Raw genomic sequence first — 21,587 nt, forward strand, 5'->3', positions numbered from 1 at the left:
TAACACTTCTTTTCATGGCACTGATAAATATGCAGAGAATTGAGGAAATCTCAGAAAAACTTTCCAAATAATTTCAGATATCTAATAACTAATTTGGGTGTGGATATGATGTAATAGAAGACATTAACATGTGGGTTAGTAATGTAATTTGTCTCAAATGTATTTTCTTTTTTCTTTCCTTGGCACAATTCCCAGAAAATGATTTTCTCTTTCCAAGTTTGTCTCTCAGTGTTATATTTAAAAAATACAAAATATTTTAACAAAAACTTTCTGTCTCCTACATTAACCTTTGATTTACTGTCACTTTGAATATTTCCCACTTCTTGGACTCTTTGCCAATTCTTAGCCAATTTTCTTCTTTTCATGGAGAATATTTTGCAGTTCTTGAGCCTGAGTTCAGGAGTACAGAGCAGTAACAGTAAACTATCAATTAAGCTTTTTTTTTTTCTGTCCTTTTTTAACAGATGGAGTCCACAGGTTGCAAGTTGTATTTAATTGCATGGAATAGCCTTGCCTATGTAAAACACAGAGGACAAAATGTTACTTTCTTTTTTTGACTAGAATATGTAGTTAACTCATCAGTATATACTGAGCTCATCTTGAGCGTCCAACCTGCTTTCATGCAATTATTTTTTTGTTGTCTTATTTTGCTCTGTAAGTAACTTACTGATGTTTCACATTTCTCAAAGTGCCGTATCTTAACTCAGAAAGATACTCTTCAATTTTGTTTTCTGACTTCTAAAATTTATCTTAGTAGGTTTGGAAAATCCATGTTACTGAAATCATGGGTATGTCCCAAGTAAGCGCAGCAACTGTTGGTCAACATGAGCACAAAACAAATAGAATGCAGTTGGGAAAAATATGAATCACAAATATGCCATGTACAAACAGGTTGGCGCAAAAGATGATTTGACCAGCTATGGTAGAATGTACATGTAACTAGTTTAATTTTAAGTACTGGAATCACTGGAACTGTTCCATGCTATATAACACCTCAGGACAATCATACTGAGCTTGACTTTAAACCATTAACTTCCTTTCTTTTTTATTCTGTTATCTTTGTTCAATCAAATACTCTAAGCTTTTAATTTGGCAGGAGAGGGTAAGAGTATCATCATAGAAAAGATTGGGACAATTGCCCAATATGCATTTCCTTCAGAATTCTGATGCTTAACTTACTCTATTTTTAAACTGTATTAGGAAATCTAATTTCTCTTCACTGTTAATGTAAAAGTTCATAGCCCCTCTCTCTTTGAAACACAATTTTCAGTTTCCAAAATGCAGATTCAGTATCAGAACAGCTAAAAAGCAGCAGTATGATTCGTAGACTGTAAACACCTCTAGATGCCACAATGCTGGTATGTCACACATTTGATCATTGTCCTGTGGCAGTTTATTTACTCACTCAGCTTTTAAAAAAACTCCTTTTTTTGCTGTCTGCTAATGGCTTCCAATTTACATGGATTTTAATAGGCTTTTAAATCTACCCTGAAGGCTCTTGCAATGTTTAGCAAGTAATGTAATAATTCACATTAGTCATGCTTGCCATTAAAGTGTTTCCTAAATTTTGGTAGAAAGAACCCTTGTTAGAAGCAAACATGTTGCAAAAGAAGCAATTAAAACTTCTGCTGAATGGAAGTGTTTGCATTGCTGCCCCTCTCTAATTAATAATCAATTCAGCAGATGTTTACCTTTCTCTCTTTTTTTTTTTTTTTTTTTTGTAGAACATAGGCAGGAAAAAGATGCTTTATGCTTTTCACTTCTGTGAGACTATGTCAAACACCCCATTGCATGCAGATACTGGATAATTTTGAAGCTGGAGATAATACTGCAGCGTGGTTAAAATTTGGTATAATGGCTTTGCAGTGTGATGAAAAACGCCCTATAATACAAGTCATTTTGAGGTGGATATACATACTGCTGAAGTTTTGTTCAGTTTAATCAGTCAGAAATTTAGAACTCAAAACACCTGATCATTAGTACATTTAATGCTATCACCACAGAGCTAGAAGGCTTGTATTTATGCTGTCCGAATTACTACTTAATACAGCCTGTATTGTATCTAATACACTGTATAGGAGACAGTATTTCTCATGTCACGAGTTTTCTAGTACTACTTATTTAAGTTACTGATGCACAATTTCATATTAAAGGTGTTAAACAAGTTGGATAGCTATATAATCCCGAGAATTTCTGTAATAAGTTATTTTATATTGAGTCCTGTTTGGACTGCATGCTCAACAGTACAACTCAGATGATTGTGAAGAGCTGTGTTTTAGGCATGTCAGTTGTGGTTTAATCCCAGCCAGCAACTAAGCACCATGCAGCCACTCACTCATTCCCCGCCCCACAGTGGGGTGGGGGAGAGAATCGGAAGGAAAAACGTAGAACTCGTGGGTAGAGATAAGAACAGTTTAGTAGAATAGAAAGGAAGAAACTAATAATGTTAATAATAACAATAATGAAATGACAATACTAGTAAAAGGATTGGAATATACAAAACAAGTGATGCACAATGTGACCAATACCCAGTTAGTTCCCGAGCAGCGTTCCCCCCAGGCCAACTCCCCCCGGTTTATATACTGGGCATGACGTCACATGGTATGGAATACCCCTTTGGCCAGTTTCGGTCCTCTGTCCTGACTTGTGTTCCCTCCCAACTTCTTGTGCCCCTCCAGCCTTCTCACTGGCTGGGCATGGGAAGGTAAAAAATCCTTGACTTAGTCTAAACACTACTTGGCAACAACTGAAAACATCAGTGTGTTATCAACATTCATTCTCATACTGAATCCAAAACATAACACTATACCAGCTACTAGAAAGAAAATTACCTCTATCCCAGCTGAAACCAGGACATCAGTGTAATATGTAAGCGAAGTAGTTTTATAGGAGAGATAATATCTTTTATTAGAAAAACTTGGAAGAGGGAGGAAGACATAGTAAAGGATTTGAGGTACACAAGTTAATTATACAGAAAGGTAAGTACTGTTGCATGCCTACCTCGTATCCTCTTTTTTTGTCATATTAGTAGGTCAAACTATTGATATATTTGTAACATTTTCAAGTTTTGAAATGGTGAAGCACCTGTTAGAAGACAAAAAATGCAAAACATTCAGCAGTAATACCTGTTGTAATTGTGCGTGAGCTGACACAGGCAGGATGCAGGAACAACCACAAAACCGCAGATGACATGTCAAGAGTAAATGTATTTTCGTTACCTCGCCGACCAGGGGATGCCCGGAGCAGCACCCGGGCAGAGGCACACGAGCAGGGACGCAGGCACCGCGGAGCTCGGTCCGTGCCGGAGCATCGCTGAACCTGCTGCTTGCGCCTGCTTTGCAGGGATTCGCGCGGGCGTAGTTTACCTCTGTGCTGTGATCTTTCCCACAGCAGGGCAGGGATCTCGAGCGTGTTCGATAGGTGCCTCTGAGTCTGTCACAGGCTGACGGTATCTGCACACTGATGTGCTACTCGTCCAACATGCAAGGCCAAGCCACAGTTAGTATGATGTATGTGTTTTTTGACACCCCGGCCGCAAGTCGCTTGAGCGTGTTTACGGTCCTCTTCGCCAATCTTCCGTTATTTTCCCACGTTCCACCCCCTTGCTCAAGGCACCACTTCTGCTGGGGCTGGCAAAGCTGGAGGTGTCCATTTGGGCTTGCAGGGTATAGGGCAGGGTAGTTTACAGAAACATGCAATAAATACATATAGAAAAAGGAATAAACATAGTTCTGCAGTGATGCTTTGAATCAGGTGTCCTGCTCATCGTGTCAGGGAATTAAACCACTCAGCCAGCCAGGCACCACCAGTAGATTGCTTCATTTGGTGCATTAAGTCCTGGAGATGTTGAATGTCATCCTCTACGCTGGCTGATTCATCAGTCACGTTGAAGCAACACATGCCTTCAAAATCGGAGCAGTGTTTATGGTGTTGAAGAAGGAGATAGTCCATCACCAATCTATTTCGTAATGTTCCTTGGCATACAGCCACTACCTACTTGGAAAAAATAGCAATGAGGAACATTAATATCAGAAGTACTTACCATAGTATATTTCTGTAACAGAGCTGCTGGGGTTGGCATGCCAATGAAACACATTGTCAAAAGATACACAGCTGTTAATCCTCCCTCAATAGAAAAGGCAGATGAGTTAGTTACAGTAGAGGCCAACCAATTCCAAGTATTTACATGTTGATCTTGCGGAAATGCATCCAGGGTATGTGCTTGTCGTACAAGACTACAGAGCATGACGAGCCAACCCGTGATAGGGGAAGAAAACAGCAGTGTCATCTCCTCCCAGTAATACATATGCTGTTGCTCCAGCTCCTTCAGCTAATATTACTCCAGGTTTGATAACCTGATGTGGGGTAATTGCCCACACAGGTTGGAGAGCTATGGCTTGCGCTTTTTCAGATCGAACTTCTAGTTGATGTTGGGTTTGCGACACCAGTAACACCGTTCCTATGCTGTCTTCTCTAGATAAGGCACAGGTATTCTTCAAAGATACCTGAAATACAAGAACTTGAGAATCTATTATTAATAGAGGATGTAAAATAAGAGCAAGAGTTGGGGTACGAACCATATGGCATTCTCAGGGGTTATTATATGAATCTTCATGTCCAGGCTAATAGGTCACAGTCCCAGCATGCAATCTGTTGGTGTAAACAATTCCATTGCCCCTGTAGTTAATATTTTGGGAGAGATACCATCTGGAAGAATTTCAGTCCTCACCATGTTTTTTACTGGAGGTGGTGTAATACGATCATAGAGTGTTTGATAGTAAATATTCCGGCTATTTAACAAAAAACCTGCTTTACTAAGATGTGAACTCCAGTGTTGTAAAGTTTTAGTACCGGTTAGCTTTTTTAATTGTTCCCTCAGCATCCCATGCATTCTTTCAATCAAGCTTTTAGCGTGGGGATGGTAGGCAATGTGGAATATCCAGTCTATCCCTAGCCCTTGAGCCCAGTGTTGGACATAATGTCCACTACAGTGTGTTCTTGGTCACTTTGTATTTGGTGAGGAGGTCTGTATTGATGAATGAGTTGTTTTAGTGCTTCGGTTGTGTTATGTTGATTAGGATGTTTGGTGGGTTTAGCAAAAAGCAATCCTGACACTGTATCCACAGCAGTGAATACATACTGCCACCGCCTCGAGAGGGGCAGGGGTCTATGCAATCGGCCTGCTGGGTATTCAAGGCCCATTGACCCCGTTTTGTCTTTCCCCATGGCCTATATAATGCCTTCAAATGTAGCTGCGTCCAAATAGTGCAATTATGTGCACATGCTTTATAAATATGTAATGACTATCGAAAAGAAAGCATTAGCAAGATCTATCACCACCTTGCAGGGTTGTAAATTTTTGCTGATTTTTTTCTATAAGAGTAACCATGTCTGGTAGCGTAATGGCAAGTGTGTGTGGGGGGGTGACTATTCAATTCTTCATAATCTACAGTCATTCTCCAAGTGCTGTCTGGTTTTCAGACAGGCCAAATAGGATTATTAAAAGCAGTCATGGTTTCCTTAAAGATTCCCGCTTGTTGAAAGACCTCAATGATTTGAGTAATTCCTCCTCTCCCCCTAGAATACGGTACTGTTTTACAGTTACCACCTTGGCAGGCACGGGCAGCACAACAGGATCCCACTTTGGGAATCCGTGCAAGATGGTTATAGATCAAATAGCAGGTCCTGCTTGCGAAGTCCTGAAGCAGAAGCAACCATTTAAACTTTCAACTGTTCATCCTGCCAACACATCAATACCCAAGATATATTCTTTAACTGGGGCAGTTAACACTGTCGTGGTAAATGGAGTGGCATTTCCTATTGTTAAGGTAACCTTAGCTTGGAGGGCAGGGGTCGGATTTCCCCCCGATCTACAGATCTGTGATGTGGCTTCTTTATTATTAATATTGCTATGTAATACAGTAACCTCAGCTCCAGTATCCATGAGAGCTAACACATGCAAAATCCCCCCAGAGCGCCACTTTATAGTTAAAGGAACATAGGGGTGTTGGTCCCCCTCACAGTAAGAGGCTTCAGTGGCAGCAATTTGGGGGGACCTGCGAAACCTTCATTTCTGCTGTTTTGGCATTTGCCAGGTAGTGCCTTGCCTTGAGGTGCAGGCGGGGAGTGGATGGTGGGCGCAGATTTGATGCTGGGGCCAGGGGCGGTCGGCTTTTTTGCGCAGGCACTAAATTTTGCCATCGGCGAAACATTCCTGATGTGGTGATCCCATCTATTTCTGATCGTGGGGTATCGGCTCATACAAGATCATTCCACATTTGTTTCCTTGTCACCCGTGATGTAACTCCTTTTGGTTTTGCCAGCTTTTGTTTATTCAGCACACGCACAGATGGTCCCGAAGTTACAGCCCCAGTTTCCCTCAAGGTATTTGCTAGGGTGCCTACGTTACCAGTAGCATTTGTGACTGCTGGTATAATCAAGGGTTTTAGTGAGGCAAGCGCTCCTCTCAAAAGCTGCATTTTGATACTTCTCATTACTGCTACCCTGTCTGGATTGAATCCCGTAATCAACGCATGAGCCATTGCTGTTATCAGAATGTTCCCAGGCACATCAGAGTAAGACGATAAGCAGTACAGCAGTACAACAAGCAGTGAAAGCAAAAAGCAGCCACTAACGAGCACTAGACTCTAACAGACAGTAAGGCAAGCAAGCCCCATGGCAAGCACAGAACCCTGCTAATAGCTAAACAGCAATAACGGCTATAAATTCGATCTAGCACATTCCAATCAAATCTGTCATTATCTTGAACCCTTCATGCCCCATGTTGGGAACCAAAAAGGACTGTCGTGGTTTAGCTCCAGCTGGCAGCTAAGCACCACACAGCCGCTCGCTCACTACCCCCCATTTATTAGCACTATGTGCTATCAGCCATTCTGCAGTATCTTGCAACCCGTAGCACCGCTCTGCTTGAGTAGTAATTACTTCTTGTGCGATCGCCTTTGCATCCTGTAAAGTCCCGACTTCCTTTTCCAATTGTCTCATTTTACTCTGTAATGCAACAACTTTCATGGTGAAGAGCTCTAAGACCAGTAACTGATAACCATCCCAATCTCCCCACTAACTTGCAAGAAGAATCTGATGCTGCTTTCCAGGGCAACCTGTGCATAGCTGTTTCAATTGTCAGGGGGGTAACCACCGCCCCGTCATCTCTTTCAGGCCACGCTTCTGGTGGAGCCAGTGAAGCCACTACAAGTGGCCATGGGTATCCAGTGCTCAGTACTGGGCCATCCTGGCATACGAGGCGTCACCGTACTGGCCTCCCCAGTCCCTGACTTTTTTGCCAGCCACGGCTTGGCTGTTCCTGGATCCTGCCGACTCTGCCATATGTGTGAGCTGACACAGGCAGGACACAGGAACAACCACAAAACCGCGGATGAAATGCAGAGTAAATGTATTTTCGTTACCTCGCCGACCAGGGGATGCCCGGAGCAGCACCCGGGCAGAGGCACACGAGCAGGGACGCAGGCACCGCGGAGCTCGGTCCGTGCCGGAGCATCGCTGAACCTGCTGCTTGCGCCTGCTTTGCAGGGATTCGCGCAGGCGTAGTTTACCTCTGTGCTGTGATCTTTCCCACAGCAGGGCAGGGATCTCAAGCGTGTTCGATAGGTGCCTCTGAGTCTGTCACAGGCCGACGGTATCTGCACACCGATGTGCTACTCGTCCAACACGCAAGGCCAAGCCACAGTTAGTATGATGTATGTGTTTTTTGACACCCCGGCCGCAAGTCACTTGAGTGTGTTTACGGTCCTCCTCGCCAATCTTCCGTTATTTTCCCAGAAATTGTATTAAAAATACAAAAAGTAACAGATTATTTTACTTAATACATTACAGAGATACCAATGTGTTTGCCTGCCTGGATGGGAAGGAACATTTTGTGAAAATGAATCAAATGAATGTAATTCAGAGCCTTGTAAAAACAATGGCACCTGCATGGATCTTTTCAACAGCTATCGGTAAGTGTTGCATCTTCTCACTATATGTTTGTGTTCCAGGAATGACAGGTGTATGCATCCTGTTATTATTTTATTTCTCAGCTTGGGAAATGGAATGTTATTACACAAATGAGCAAAAAACTTGTGTCATGGATACACTGCTTACCTGCACATTCAGTTGAAGTCAGCAGACATAAATAATTGTAAACAGAAAATTAAATAAATGCATCAGTTCAAAACACTGAGCAAGTAATCTAATCTGGAACTTTATTTTCTCAAAGAAAATACAGGATTTCTTTCCATCATATATGCCTCGTAAGCACAGGAGATGCTTTAAGTGTAAAAGTAGTGGGAGTGGACGTAGTTGTACAATCTTGGATGAAGAGATTATATCATTGCTGCCACCTTGTGGCTTAAAATGACAAGAAAATAGTAAATTAACTAAAATTTACAGCCACACTGGAAGAAAGCATGAGAGGATTTGACAGTAACCATGCTATTTTTAACTTAAAACCGCAATCTTTATTTCGTGCATACATTTATGGTTTAAAAATGATTTTGTTTCAGTATTATGAGGATAAGTACTCTATAAACAATCTAGCAATCAGCTTCTGCTATTTGTAGCCAGGGTTTACCTATTTTGTGATGTCAATATTAGAACAGTCCTGAATCTCAATGTAAACTCTTAATAAGATACTGATATAGCTGCATAAAGACCACAGTATAACAACTGTACACAATACACAGTCTAGTTGTTGTGCAGTGTTTATATTCCTGGTAATATAGACAATAATCAGAAAGAAAACCTACCATAGTTGAAAACAGACAAACGATTCCCCAAATAGCCAAAGGTAAATTTAACTAAGTTAAATAATACATATAATACAGTATAATTTTTTGCATTAGTTTATGTTCAGAATTTAACTGAAATATTTTGAGCTGTGCTAGAACTGCATTTTTATATACTATTAGATGTCCTATATTGGTAAAATATTTTCAGTCCAATAACAGAAAAAGAAGAGTGTAGTGAGGTTGAGAATATCTGTTAAAATATTTTTAATTGCTTTTTTTCCACCATTGTAAATCTGTTGAGACATAAAGCAATTTGTTACAGATTTTTTTTATTTTTGTAATTCTTATTTTTGTGATGTTTGTCATTCTTTGTAGTTTACTAACAAAAAATAATTTTATAACTGCATACTGTTTATGTCTGATTAGCTGTTACATTATGGCAGTTTGAATTCTTACATGATATAATGGATTGTATAGGCAAATGTACAGTTTCACCATCCTCAAGGACAATTCCAGGTACATGAATATTTTGCAACCATGTATCATTATCTGTCCTTATATTTTACCTATTTTTTCAGCCTCTGGAAGCATTATATATATTGCAGCAGGTAACATGGCTTCTCCTGATTTTATTCATAGCTGGGTCGACTATGGATAAGCAAATCCAAGGACTCCCTATTGTTTAATGAAAAAAAAAATGCTCAAAAAGTTCTTTTTCTGGATTTGGCAAATACTGAACTGTTACAGAAAATGTTTGCAAGGGAATTGGTTTGAACTGTAAGCACCACACATATTTCTCCTCAGAGCTATTTGTCCTAGTTGACAGAACAGAACAGGAAAATGAGATGTATCATTGAATCATTGTATACAAGGGTCATAAGCCAAACAAAACCAACTTCTTCAGAGATACCTGTAGTTGAAACTGGGAGTCTAAGACTTGGCAACCACAAGGAAAAATGAGTCTAGACCAATGTTTTTGTTGTATAATCTAAAGCAATTTCATTTCAATCATTAGAGTTGTCCTAGTTTATACTCACAGATGTTAAAAGACATTCTGCTTTTTTTCACAATTACCCTTACTTAATATAAAAAAAATTGATTTCTATTACCTTTTTTAACACTTTTCTCTTAAAAACTACAGCAACAACACAAAGTGTTCATCTCATGGTAGCTAAGCAGTGGCAGTGACTAGTATCTGACCCTGAGGACATCCAGCCATATCTGTAAAATAAAACCTAGTCTTTAAAACAGGACAACGGGATTCTAACTGCCCAATAGAAAAGATCATTGGCACTCTTGAGCTGTGCCTAGGCATTGTTTTGGAGAAGCACTAGGTGGCCTGCACCAAAGTCAGGCCAGGAACTGCTTTGAGAATGCAACAGTGATGGACAATTCAGTTTCCTTGCCTGTGGCCATGTTCTGGCACTGTTTATTTTCCTGGTCTAAGTTTAGCTGCTGGCAATGATACTCAGAATTTTCTGATTTTCTTTGAAGTTGGGTCACCTCTGCTCCTACTTGATATCACTTCTAACTTAAATTAGTGTAAAGGATAGATAACATAGCTTTCTGTTATGCCTTTGATAATACTCATTAGTTTACTTTCTCTTTAAGTATTTGCAAATCCATCTGAAAACATCCGTTCTTGGAAAAACTAGGTAATTTATTGTGCACCAGCATAAAAAGTACCCTTTTGTATAGAAAAAACCCAAGAAAAGAATATAATGCAAAAGGAAATATTTTTTGTACCGTTTCAAATCTGTAATAACAAGAATAATAATACAAACCATAATTACTAGTTGCAAATTTCTCTTTTAAGTTAATTTCTTTATCTGGCTGGCGCTATTCATTTTTGAACCTTGATATGGAAACTTGCTGCCAAAATGGAAGGATCAACAAGTATGCCGGAGCTGAATGCTTTTCCTTACAGATTCCAGCATAGGAAAATAAACCACATGCCGACAGGGGGAAAAAAAAAAAAAAAGCCACCTACCTCAGTTGTGTATTTTTATTTTAAAAAAATTGGAGTAAGAAATTTAGACTAAGAAAGATACTGAATCAATAGTTAAGCTTGAATTGTTAAATGTGAGTAATGTGTTACATAATTCCTGTTTCATTCCAGTTAATTTTTATTCAGCTGATAAACTAAGAAATTTATTTTTCTCCCTTCTCACTTTTCAGTTTGGCATATGGCACAGCAAAGAAATTAATTTAGAATACTTTCATGCATGTATTTCCAGTACCCTGTGAACCTCACTCTTAATTCTCACGATAGCATAATCTCTCAAATTATGTCTCTGAACATATATAGACAGATGCATCTATTACCAGCTGAATTCCCTATTTCTTCTTTATCCTATTGTATCATCTCTCCTGATACTTCTGAGGTTTTGCCCTAATAACATCAAACCCTAATTAAAGCCCTTGTGTCTCCTTTGCTGTTACCAATTTACAGAGAAACTTTAAGTGAAAATCTCTTCAACTCTTCTTGGAAAATAATAGGCAATATAGTTTTATGGATGAACCAGTGTTTCTACTGATGTAGAATAGTTTGGAACTTGGCTGTAATCATGATGTTACAACTTGGAGAATTAACCAAGTGTCTTTCCAAAGTGCTCAGTTCTTTCTGTATATTCACATTGAATCCCACAGATTCATGCTATTTGCCATTTTGTCAGTATTCGTTTTTGAGGTTGTTATCAAGAATAAAGATGGTTAAGTGTGTTGTTGCTGCTTTTCTTTTTATAATGAACCAGTAGACTTCTTCATACTAAACAGGAAATTAGACTTACTTAAGTGTATTTCCTTACGCCATCTATTGATCTTACATTTTTTATAACACTTTCTTTGCCTCAGTAGACTAAAGTTATGCTTTGTCAGTGGTTGAATCCGTCCACTAAGATACCATTTTACAATCTCTGTGTAAACTGAAGTCCAGTTCTATTTTTATACCTGTAGTTCATCCTTTTTACTCTTAGTTACTTTTTTAAACATGTTCCTTTTTAAAAAACTTAAAAAAGCCCAACAGACTAGTCATCCTTAGAGCGCCTTGGTTCACTGATTAGGACTCACGCTGACTGTGTTAGTCAATCTAACAGTGCCAGTCCTTAGCACCAGAGCTCTATCCAGAATCTCTACTCCCTATGACTTTACTATAAATTCCTTTCATTGTAACTTCATTAAAGATAAGTTAGTTGCAAATGAATACATAGATGCCTATATCAGTTAGGAAATTAGTGATCTCTGTGGTGGGAATATTTAAAAAAAACTGACAAACTATGCAAGTTCCAAACTTCAGAATGACTCTTCACTGGATTGCTGATACTCATTAACATTGCCAAAGATTAATTCTTAATCTCTGTTGATCATTATTGTTGCATGTACAACACCATTAGTCCTTACCATTAGTAACTTTACAAACTAATGTTATTTTTATTTATGTATTTATTCATATTTGTATATGTATTTGTAATTTATGTTTATATAATCATGCAATACTACGGAACTGATACTGTTTAGTTAGCACTGCTGGCTGTGGCTGTTGATGGTTCTTCGTTGCTGAGGTCGAGGTAGTTAGTCCCTAGAGTTCTTCAGTGAGGGAAGCGGGAACCACAGTGGCCTGTCTTCTTTTTTCCCTGCCTTTCCTCACTTACCATCAATGTTTTATGCTTCCTGCCTCCTCTCCAAAAGAACAGTGTGATCTTATCTGCCCTTGACATCTTACTTTTGGAATCAGGACCCCTTCTTGTTTCACTTATTTTTGCAGAGACAGACATCTTTCCTGCCTGCTCATTCTCATCCTTCAGATTTTACTTCTGGCATGTTTTCTTACACTCTATTTGTGCAGCTGTATGATGGGTCTCCATTTGTCCCTTCACAGTTACAGGTATTATGTATATATTTAAGTCTAGTTGTGTTACAAAATGCTGTAAGTGGTGTTACAGGATTATGAAGTGCTTGCTCATTTCTCCTGTTATGCTATTTTAGTGTGCTTATGTCTGGAACAAATATTAGGTACAGCTCCTTTAGCCTGCTTCTAAGCACCCTTTTTTGGGTGCAGTGCTCCTCTTTGGCTACATATGATACAGATCTGAGTTTTGTCTAACGTTATGACTGGGTCACACATGGGTACTTGGAAAAAAATTGTAGATAGTTTTGTAATGTTATTTGTATGCCTCTAATTCTAGGAGCTAGCTTTTTTTTTTTTTCCAGAGGTGACTCTGTCACTGAAACACCTCTTTCCCACTAACTTCTGCAAAGACAAAAGTTGGTAAATGCCAATGTCACTTCTAAATATGAGGTGTAAGTTCCTTAAGCAGTTGTGAGAAATTACTGATAATGTGCAAAAATGTTGCCTGTAGTTAAATGCTCTTCATTTAAACTCTTTTGTTGTTTATCCTGTCCTGTAAGAGACTCTGGTTTTCCTACCTCCCTTTAGAGTCCAGTTGAAATAATGAGTTGTGTTTGTAGTGGAGGGTCTTTTGAGTAATTTCAGAACTCATCTCAAACTGTGCTAGTCTTCCTTAGCAATGCTGCTTCAATTAGTAACCATGCCATGATCATCTTTCTTCGTCTTTACTTTGATAATAATTTACGCCAGCTGACCGCTTGGGTAACTATACTGTCAACCAGAGTTAGACTTACTCTGTCTCCTTCCTGTTACTTTCTCAGTCCATTCCCGAATACAACATCTTGCCCTGTATCTTCCTTCTTTGCCTCTTAGCATTTGAAGCCACATCTTCTTTTTAGAATAAAAAAAAGTTTTTCATTAGTTTAACTGTCATCTACCTGTGCTCAGTTCTTAAAAAAAGCCTAGTCTTATGTCATTAGAATGTATTCAGTGTTATGCATACCATGAACTTTAGTTGTAGTACTGTTGTAGAAAAGCAGTGTACTGTTTCGCTCTTTCTTCCCCCCCCCTTCTGGAGAGGATTTATTTGGAAAAGCAAAGTTAAAAGCAGCCTCTGCATTTACTCAGAACTATGCAAGAATTGTTCTGTGCTAAGTTGTATAAGCAGGCAATTCCTAAATTAGGGATGGGTGAATATCTGAAAGATCCATAAGTAAAAGCATGCATATTTATGCAGTGTATTTTTAAGATATGCTTATTTCTAAATGAATGGATTTTAAACTATAATGGAATTCAAAAGTAAATAGTGATACGATTATAGTTTGAATGCTGAGTTCAGTCTGCCTTCTGTTTTTACTGGCACTCCTTTAAACTACTGCTGTTCTCTTACTTACTTTTTCTCCCCCAGAAGCAATAAACAGCTTTTCCCACAGATGGGGATCAGCTTGGCATTTAATGGTCCCAGATGCCAAACTCTGGAACTTTTTTTTGCAAGCAGCATCTGGCTTCTTAGCTGGCATTTCTTCAGGGTTCTTTGGCCAGCTCTTCCTCTCTTGCTGCAGAGATGTTTCCCAAAACATTTGTTTGTTGTGCTTCTGACTTATCTTTGGTTCTGACTTATCTTTGGTTCTGACTTATCTTTGGTTCTGACTTACAGGGGTTTTTTTCATCCTAGTACCAAATTATGTATGTGCCTATTACTCAAAACCATCTTCAGAAGGTTTATATGGACAGTCAGGAGAATTACTGAATTAGCTAAAGAAATTTGTGAAAGCGCAAACAAGTGTTTCCTCTAAAGATATCAAGTGTTTCATAGTTTCATCTCTGGTAATGCTGCTAACAACTGGAAATGTGTAGTGTGCTGCTTGTTATACTGCAGTGTGTGAAATCAGCTTTAGGGTTTTCGTTGCCTTAGGCGAACAACAAAATATTGCTGTGCCATCTCAGTAGCATCTACTAAAAAGTCAGTGATGTTTTGCACCCCTTAGGGCATATTTTGGCCGTTATTCAACAGTTTTCTGAAAGGACAATGGCATTTTTATTCAAAATCCCAATGAAACATGAAATTTAAAACACCACACCTGGAAAATACTGTCCTCCCAAACCAGCTCATCAACTTTTCCTTCCTGAACAGTAGAATTGCTCCTCCTGATATATTTAATCATTAGGTGACGTATTTTAAATAAATGTTTTATAATATCTTTTGGCTACAGACACCCAAAGAGACATGAAATGATCACTTGATAAACTCACAGGTTAAATGGATGGAGTACAAAACAGTTTCTAAAATAATAAGGTACCTGAGGCATAGCTTTGAGAGTGCATGAAATGTGATGTAAAAGTTAGCCAAATTCATCATTGCAAATTCAAATTGTATCATTGCAATTCATAGGGCAGTTAAACACTTTCCATGTAAATAATGTACAAATACATGAGCACATCTAGTAGAGATGGCTAACAGATGAAGCAGTTTGCCCAGCAATTTCTGGGCTCTGGCTTGAGATATGCTAGGTTTTCTGGGAACTACTTCTGGGGTCATTGGAGGACTGCTGTGAATTGTTTGAAGAGCTTCAGGGTGCCTTCCGCTCCCGGGAGGGGATAGCTACAGGAGGCTGTGACTGCTAGCAAGCTGTAGCAGTTTCCCACAAGCTTTGTTGTCAGATTTTCTTGATTGATGGGGACTTTGAACTTTTTGTTTCCAGCTGACTCCTCATTAGGGACAGTCAAGCATCCTTTCAGCAAATGCTAGAAAGAGTGTATGTAACTACCAAGCCTAGAGCACAGCCAACAGTAGTGTAGAAGGGAGCCAGAAACTCTGTTGGGGACACCGTGTACTTAGGTAGTGAGGTGCTACAGGGCACTATCCCTGACCATCCTCAGGAACAACTACCTCAGCACATCAGAGACCTCAGACCAGACTGAGCTCGTCAGGGGGGATGTAGTTGTGCAGGCCTGGGGCTGCAGGCGTGTCTGGGACCTCTTGCTGAGGCTGGGACCAGAGGATACAGTGTCCTTGCCTGCAAAGGTACTTGTGTGCTGGGGAGGATCTGTGCTGCCAAGGAAATGAGTGGCAGGAGGCAGTCAGCAGACTGTGCAGCTTCAGAGATGATGAGAACATCATATTCTCCAAGACCTTACAGATACAAAACCCTGAACTCCTCACCATAGTGAAGGAACAGGCAGAGTCTGTGCTTACGGAGTTTGGAAATGGAGACTCCAGTGATGATGAAGGCTGGAAGCTGGTGACATCGACAGCAGGATGAGGGCTCCTGTCATATCGGCAGCTCTGCAACTACAGAGTAGGTTCAGTGACCTGGTAGCAGAGGAGGGACCAGAAGCTCTGTCCAGTGAAGCATCTGAACCAGCTGAACCTCAGCCATGAGGCAGCACTGGGGAGGCAAGGATGAATGATTGTACTGGGAGACTCCCTGCTGCACGATCCTGGTAGGATGTATCATGAGTCCTGAGGGAGCTGGCTGTCATTGCGAGGCCACTCTTGATTATGTTTAAAAGGTCTTGGTGACTGGGAGAGGTTCCTGAGGACTGGAAGACAGAAAATGGAAATACGCCAGAGAATGTGATGGATAAAGGCAGGAAAAGGAGGGTCAGAAATGGAAAACGTCACTGCTATCCTCAAGAAAGGCAAGAAGGAGGATCTGGGAAACTGGACCAGTCAGCCTCACCCTGAGCCCTGGGAAGGTAATGGAGCGAATAATCCTTGAAATTGTTTCCATACGCGTGATGGAAAAGAAGGTGGTTGGGAGCGTGGATTTACAAAGGGGAAAGCATGCCTGATGATAGCATTCAATGAGATGACTGGCTTGACAGATAATGGGAGAGCTGTGGGTGTTGTTTATCTTGACTTTAGCAAGACTTTGGACGCTGTCTACCATAACATCCTCATAGACAAAACTAGCTGAACTGCCAGGCACAAAGACCAGCTGGTGGTCAGTCAGTGGTAGTGTACCCACGAGGTCAGTAAGGAAGGTCAGCAGCACCCTGGGCTGCATTAGGAAGGACATCATCATCAGGCTGAGGGAGGTGATCGTTCCCCTCTACTCACTACTTGTAGGGTACTTACGGGGTGCCATGTCCTCTTCTGGGCTCCCCAGTGTGAGACGTGGATAAAATAGAGTCCAGCAAAAGGCCACTAAGGTGATCCAAGGACTGGAACACCTCCATATGAGGAAACGCAGAAAGAGCTGGGACTGTTCAGCTTGGAGAAGAGAAGGCTTAGCAGGATCAATCTGTGTAATACGGGGGGGGGAAGGGGACAGGGAGAGGGCACAGGTAAAGAAGACAAAGCCAGAGTCTTCTCAGTGGTGCCCAGTCAAAGGGCAAGAGGCAGCAGGCACAAACTGAAATGCAGGAAAGTCCATTTAAATGTAAGAAAAATCTTTTTTTACTGTTAGGGAGATGGAACACTGGAACAGGTTGCCCAGAAAGGTGATGGAGTGTCCATCCTTGGAGACAGCCAAGGACAAGGTCCTGAGCAACCTGCTGTAGTTGACTGTGCTGTGAGCAAGGGGGGTTGAACTAGACAATCTCCAGACATCTCTTCCAACCTCAATGATTTTGTGCATTTCTGTTTCTTTCGGTAATCATCCAGACTTTTTGTCTGTTTATATGCATAGATCCCTCAACGTTTGGGCATAAGTAGGTGATTTTGACAGTAAAATTGGGCAAAAGTATACATAAACATATGCAGCAGTTACTCTGCACTTCAGATCTCTCTTAAATTCAGTCTATTCCTATGTTTAATATATGTGAAATACGTGCAATTTTATATTTGCAGTTTTTCAGTTCTGGTACATATTTTGGGATTCTGACATTTTAAAATAGCAAATTTCATATATACCCATAAACAAAGATGTTTATCATACATGTAGTTATTATAGTTAGGAATAATAAAAAAAATAGTGGACTACATACATAAAAGTGGCATTAATTCAACAATATCTGGTCATAAGATTTGTATGGAAACATTTAAAAGACAAACGTGAAGGAAGGGGCTAAAGAAGAAAGAGAGATTGAACTGTGCTTCTGTTACGTTTCATTTCTCCTCTGGTGGCTGAAGTAAGAATGCAGAAAAAAAAGCTGGATGTAAACTTCCCTTTCATTTTTTTCTCCTGCAGATGATGAAATGGGGTGAGATGGAGGTGCCAGTTTCTGTAAGCATAGGATGGCATAATTTTTAACAGATTTAGAGAAGAAATACTGAGTCGTATCGATTCTTATCCTTGCACTGACAGGGTGTGGAGAACAAGCAGACTGAGTACCCTTTCCCTTTTGAGGAAAAGCCTTAGGGTAAATTCTTAGAGCACATTGTGGTACCTGTTGTCTTTCCTCAAACCTAAGCTCTGTGACCTCAAGGTCACTGCTGAAGAGAAGCTGCACAGAAAAGGGACACATGCAATTGGAGGGACACTAGGAGTGAGGGCCAAAGGAGAAATCTTTCAGTCATCTGCAAGGACCAGTTTTAAAACTGTACAAGCACACACTGAGCAGCCTGAAGCGTGTGTGAACAGGTGAATTCAGTACTCTGGTGCATGTAAAAGACATAGAGATGATTTGCATCTAAGGATGGAGAAAAATTAAAAATAGTAGTAGTCAAATAGTTTTGCAGAGGTGGAAGAATTGACTCTGCAGGAGTTTGCCAAAACTGGGTTAGAAAACTGCATGTAGTTCCTTTTTAGAAAAGGAACTGTTCAACAAATCAATTCAGAATTTGCTCAAAGGCATTGAGGTAGAGGAAGCAGAGGTTTGGGGAAAGAGTTTGGACCATCTCGGAATATTCCTGTTGTTCAGGTTTGAAGATAAGATGGTAGTGCATTAGAAGGCAGGTATATGAGCCAAAGTGCTGGATGAAAGAGTGGATAAAGCTTAAGAAGTGCAAGAGAGACAGAAATCTGGGTGCTCATGGTGAGATTTGGTCTAAATAAAAACGATAGAACAAAAAAACACCCTGCTGACTTCAGTGCAAATGACAACAGGTAGCATTGTTTCTTTGATGATTTTTTAAAAATTTATTTATTTTGCCATATCCTATTTATGGTTATCTTAAAGTGAGTACGTAACATTTAATACTTGGCATTTTTCTGCCTTGCAGATCTTCAATGGAAGTCATCCCCCCATCATGTTATATAGCAACGGTATTAAAATTGAAATTCAATGGATTGTCTTCTGTGGCTACAGTTCTGGGCAATAACAAAAATGGTGCCACCACTAAGTATTCTTTGAGGGCAGGGAGTGAGAATTAAAACTGGAATGGATAAAAATAAGATAGGCAATGAACAGAAGAATGGCTGAAAAGGTTTTCAAGACAGACTTCACTACCTCATTATTTCTAATCCAAATCTGTTATAATGCTTCTGTTGCAGATGATTCATAATAGACTAAATTTTGCTTGTTCTTTTGCCCTTCATTTAACAGTTCCCTAAAAACACATTCACTTTCTAATTCAGGAAACCTTAGTAAAATAGGAAGTTTAAACAAACAAACAAAAAATGGTGCTGACACTTTAAAAATGGCTCATTAGAAATGAATGGGAAAACCATCTGTCATTGTTAGCTACAGATTAGATATTTCATGCATCGGCAGTGTCTAATACATGCACAAAGGAACAAAATTTAGAAAGGATTATGGGCATTGCTGCTGACATTATATCCTGTTGAACCATGGAGAATGGGTAATAAACAGTTCCACATAAAAGGACAGGATGTAGATCCCCATTCTCTTTACTATAAAATCTGTATTTTTTCCCTTTGATTTGAAAGGTCGTTGGTAAAACCTACGTTGCACGTGTTAGAACAGTTTTCATCAGTTTCATAGGTATTGATCCTTTTACCTACCTTCTTAAAGCAATTCTAAAGTGGTTAAGAGTCAAAATTTTCGTAAATGAATTGTGTCAGTTTTAATGCCAAGGTGTTACCTGTGTTTATTTTGTACTGAAATAACTTTCCAGCCAAAACAAAAGCAAGGTTTCATCTTCAATTATGAGGCATTTTCTTTTGAAGTAGAGAAAGATTTTTAGAGAATAGCAGTCACAATTTCCTTATTACTAACAGCATACAAGACTATTTTGCAGACAGCATTTTCTCTGTTTTGGGAGATAAGAGGGAGAAAATGAAGCCTGACTATATATTTAGTTGTAGTGTAGGTGAATACATTTTACTTATGTCAAGCAGTTCAGTAGTGAAATACTATCTAACCCAGACAGCATTGATTTCCATCAGTGGTGCTCGGATACCTTAGATGAGTAGATTATATTACTGTCGTTAGGTCACTGGGGTGATGAAGATAACATATGTGAAAAAGAATTCTGCAAGACTATTAACAGAATAGAGTAAAATCTAGCATTTGTTAAACTGGCAATCTATGACCAGTAGCTAATGGAAGTAAAAAGAGAGTTCTGTTTTGTGTTGTTTTGTTTTTCCATTTAATATGTGGTAAAAGAAATTAATAGAAGACTTTTATTTTAAAAAATGTATTTTTTTAAAAAAGATTGTGCTAGCAACTACAAAATTGGTTTTGGAGAAGAGTATAATTGTATGTTTAGAAAATGCATGTTTGAAAAAGTACGAGTTATTCAGCTAAAGCAGTTGTATCTTTGAAATGATTGCTTATATGTGGTAGTACAGTATGAAATATATGTACACATGTACAAATTATGTGAAGTGGTTCTAGTATAAGTAAACTGTACACAATACCACAATACATAATTATAAAATCAACATTGTCTGCCCCACCACTAGTTTCTATGGGTAATCGAATTTTAGTTAATAGTCTTTTGGGGTTAGTCTGGGATTTAAACTGTTGTGTTCTGTTAGATCAATAGAAGCATTATAGGAAAGTTTATTTAGACTGCAGTTACAGATAGTACACTGTTAGAGTTCCTTTATAAAGTAGTGCTCACTCTTCAGCAATAGCAAGCAGAGTAATGGAGGATCTGTAATTATCATATTTGCTTCCACCAAATGCCAGTTTGGATGTGTGAAAAAAAATCTATCACAGTTATAATAGGAAGCCTTTATCTTTGAAGGTCACAAGTAGAGAAAAGAGAGCACAAATCCAAAAGTCACGCCTCTCTATGAGCATCCATAAGTATTGTTATGTACGTCTTTTAGGCTTGGTCATTCCCTATCTGGAAGGGGCAGTCATTAAATTTTCATAGGTTTGCTCTATTGAAATGACTCAGTGAGACAGCCATAGTAGAAAGTTGAATTGTTTATATTACAGTAGATATCAAAGGTAGATAAAGACGTAACTGACTCTTGGAGACCAATTGAAAAGAATTTTTGTTGTTTGCTTTTATAGCTTTATATCAGAACAATAACCTTTTTAAGGACAACGCCATTTTTGAAATGCTGGTTGCCAGGACATGACAAGTTGAATTTTGTTTTGTAACAGAACCTATAGTAGGGAAATATCTACCTCATCTTGTGACTGCAGTATTTCAGCAGCATATATATATTTATTATTTATTTATTATTTTTTTAGCATTGAGAAATATTGTCTGAGTTGAACTTAAAAATCCTTACTTTTGCTCTTTTCCTACTGTTTATATGTTTGGAAGTTGTGGCACTCCTTTATAAAATATTCTGTGGGTTTACTTAAATAATTCTTCTTAGGCAAACTTAGGCAAGGACTGTGTTAGGTGATCTTAGGTAAATTTAGTTGTGGCAAGATGAAATGTTCCTGCCTCAGTTTTTTGTTGGAAGTTACAATCCTCAAACAGTAATCCTGTAAGATTAGTGAATAAGAAGTAAGAATAGTAAGAGATTATAATTTGGCATATTAGCTTAAATCATTAATGAAGGTCAGTTTGTGCAAAACTTTTTCTTTTCTTTCTATTATAATAACAAATGTAAGAACAGATGCATCCTTGCTTCTTAATCTTTTTCTAAAATATTTTCTAGACTGCCAGTACTGATGATGACAGACTCTATAGCCTTTCCAAATGTTCTATTTCATAGAGGCTCCTTTGAAAATCTGAG

At 39.1% G+C, this 21,587-nt stretch overlaps 1 protein-coding gene across 1 annotated transcript in view; it reads left to right on the forward strand.

Moving 5' to 3' along the window:
• Positions 1-21,587, forward strand: part of EYS (eyes shut homolog) — a 1,008,942-nt gene that overhangs the window by 456,652 nt on the left and 530,703 nt on the right. The window contains exon 22 of the mRNA XM_052781811.1: positions 7,852-7,973. Within this exon, the coding sequence (XP_052637771.1) occupies positions 7,852-7,973 (122 nt within the window). The remainder of the gene's footprint in view (positions 1-7,851; positions 7,974-21,587) is intronic.

The sequence above is a fragment of the Harpia harpyja genome, chromosome 3, assembly GCF_026419915.1.
Source record: "Harpia harpyja isolate bHarHar1 chromosome 3, bHarHar1 primary haplotype, whole genome shotgun sequence".
Classification (NCBI taxonomy): domain Eukaryota; kingdom Metazoa; phylum Chordata; class Aves; order Accipitriformes; family Accipitridae; genus Harpia; species Harpia harpyja.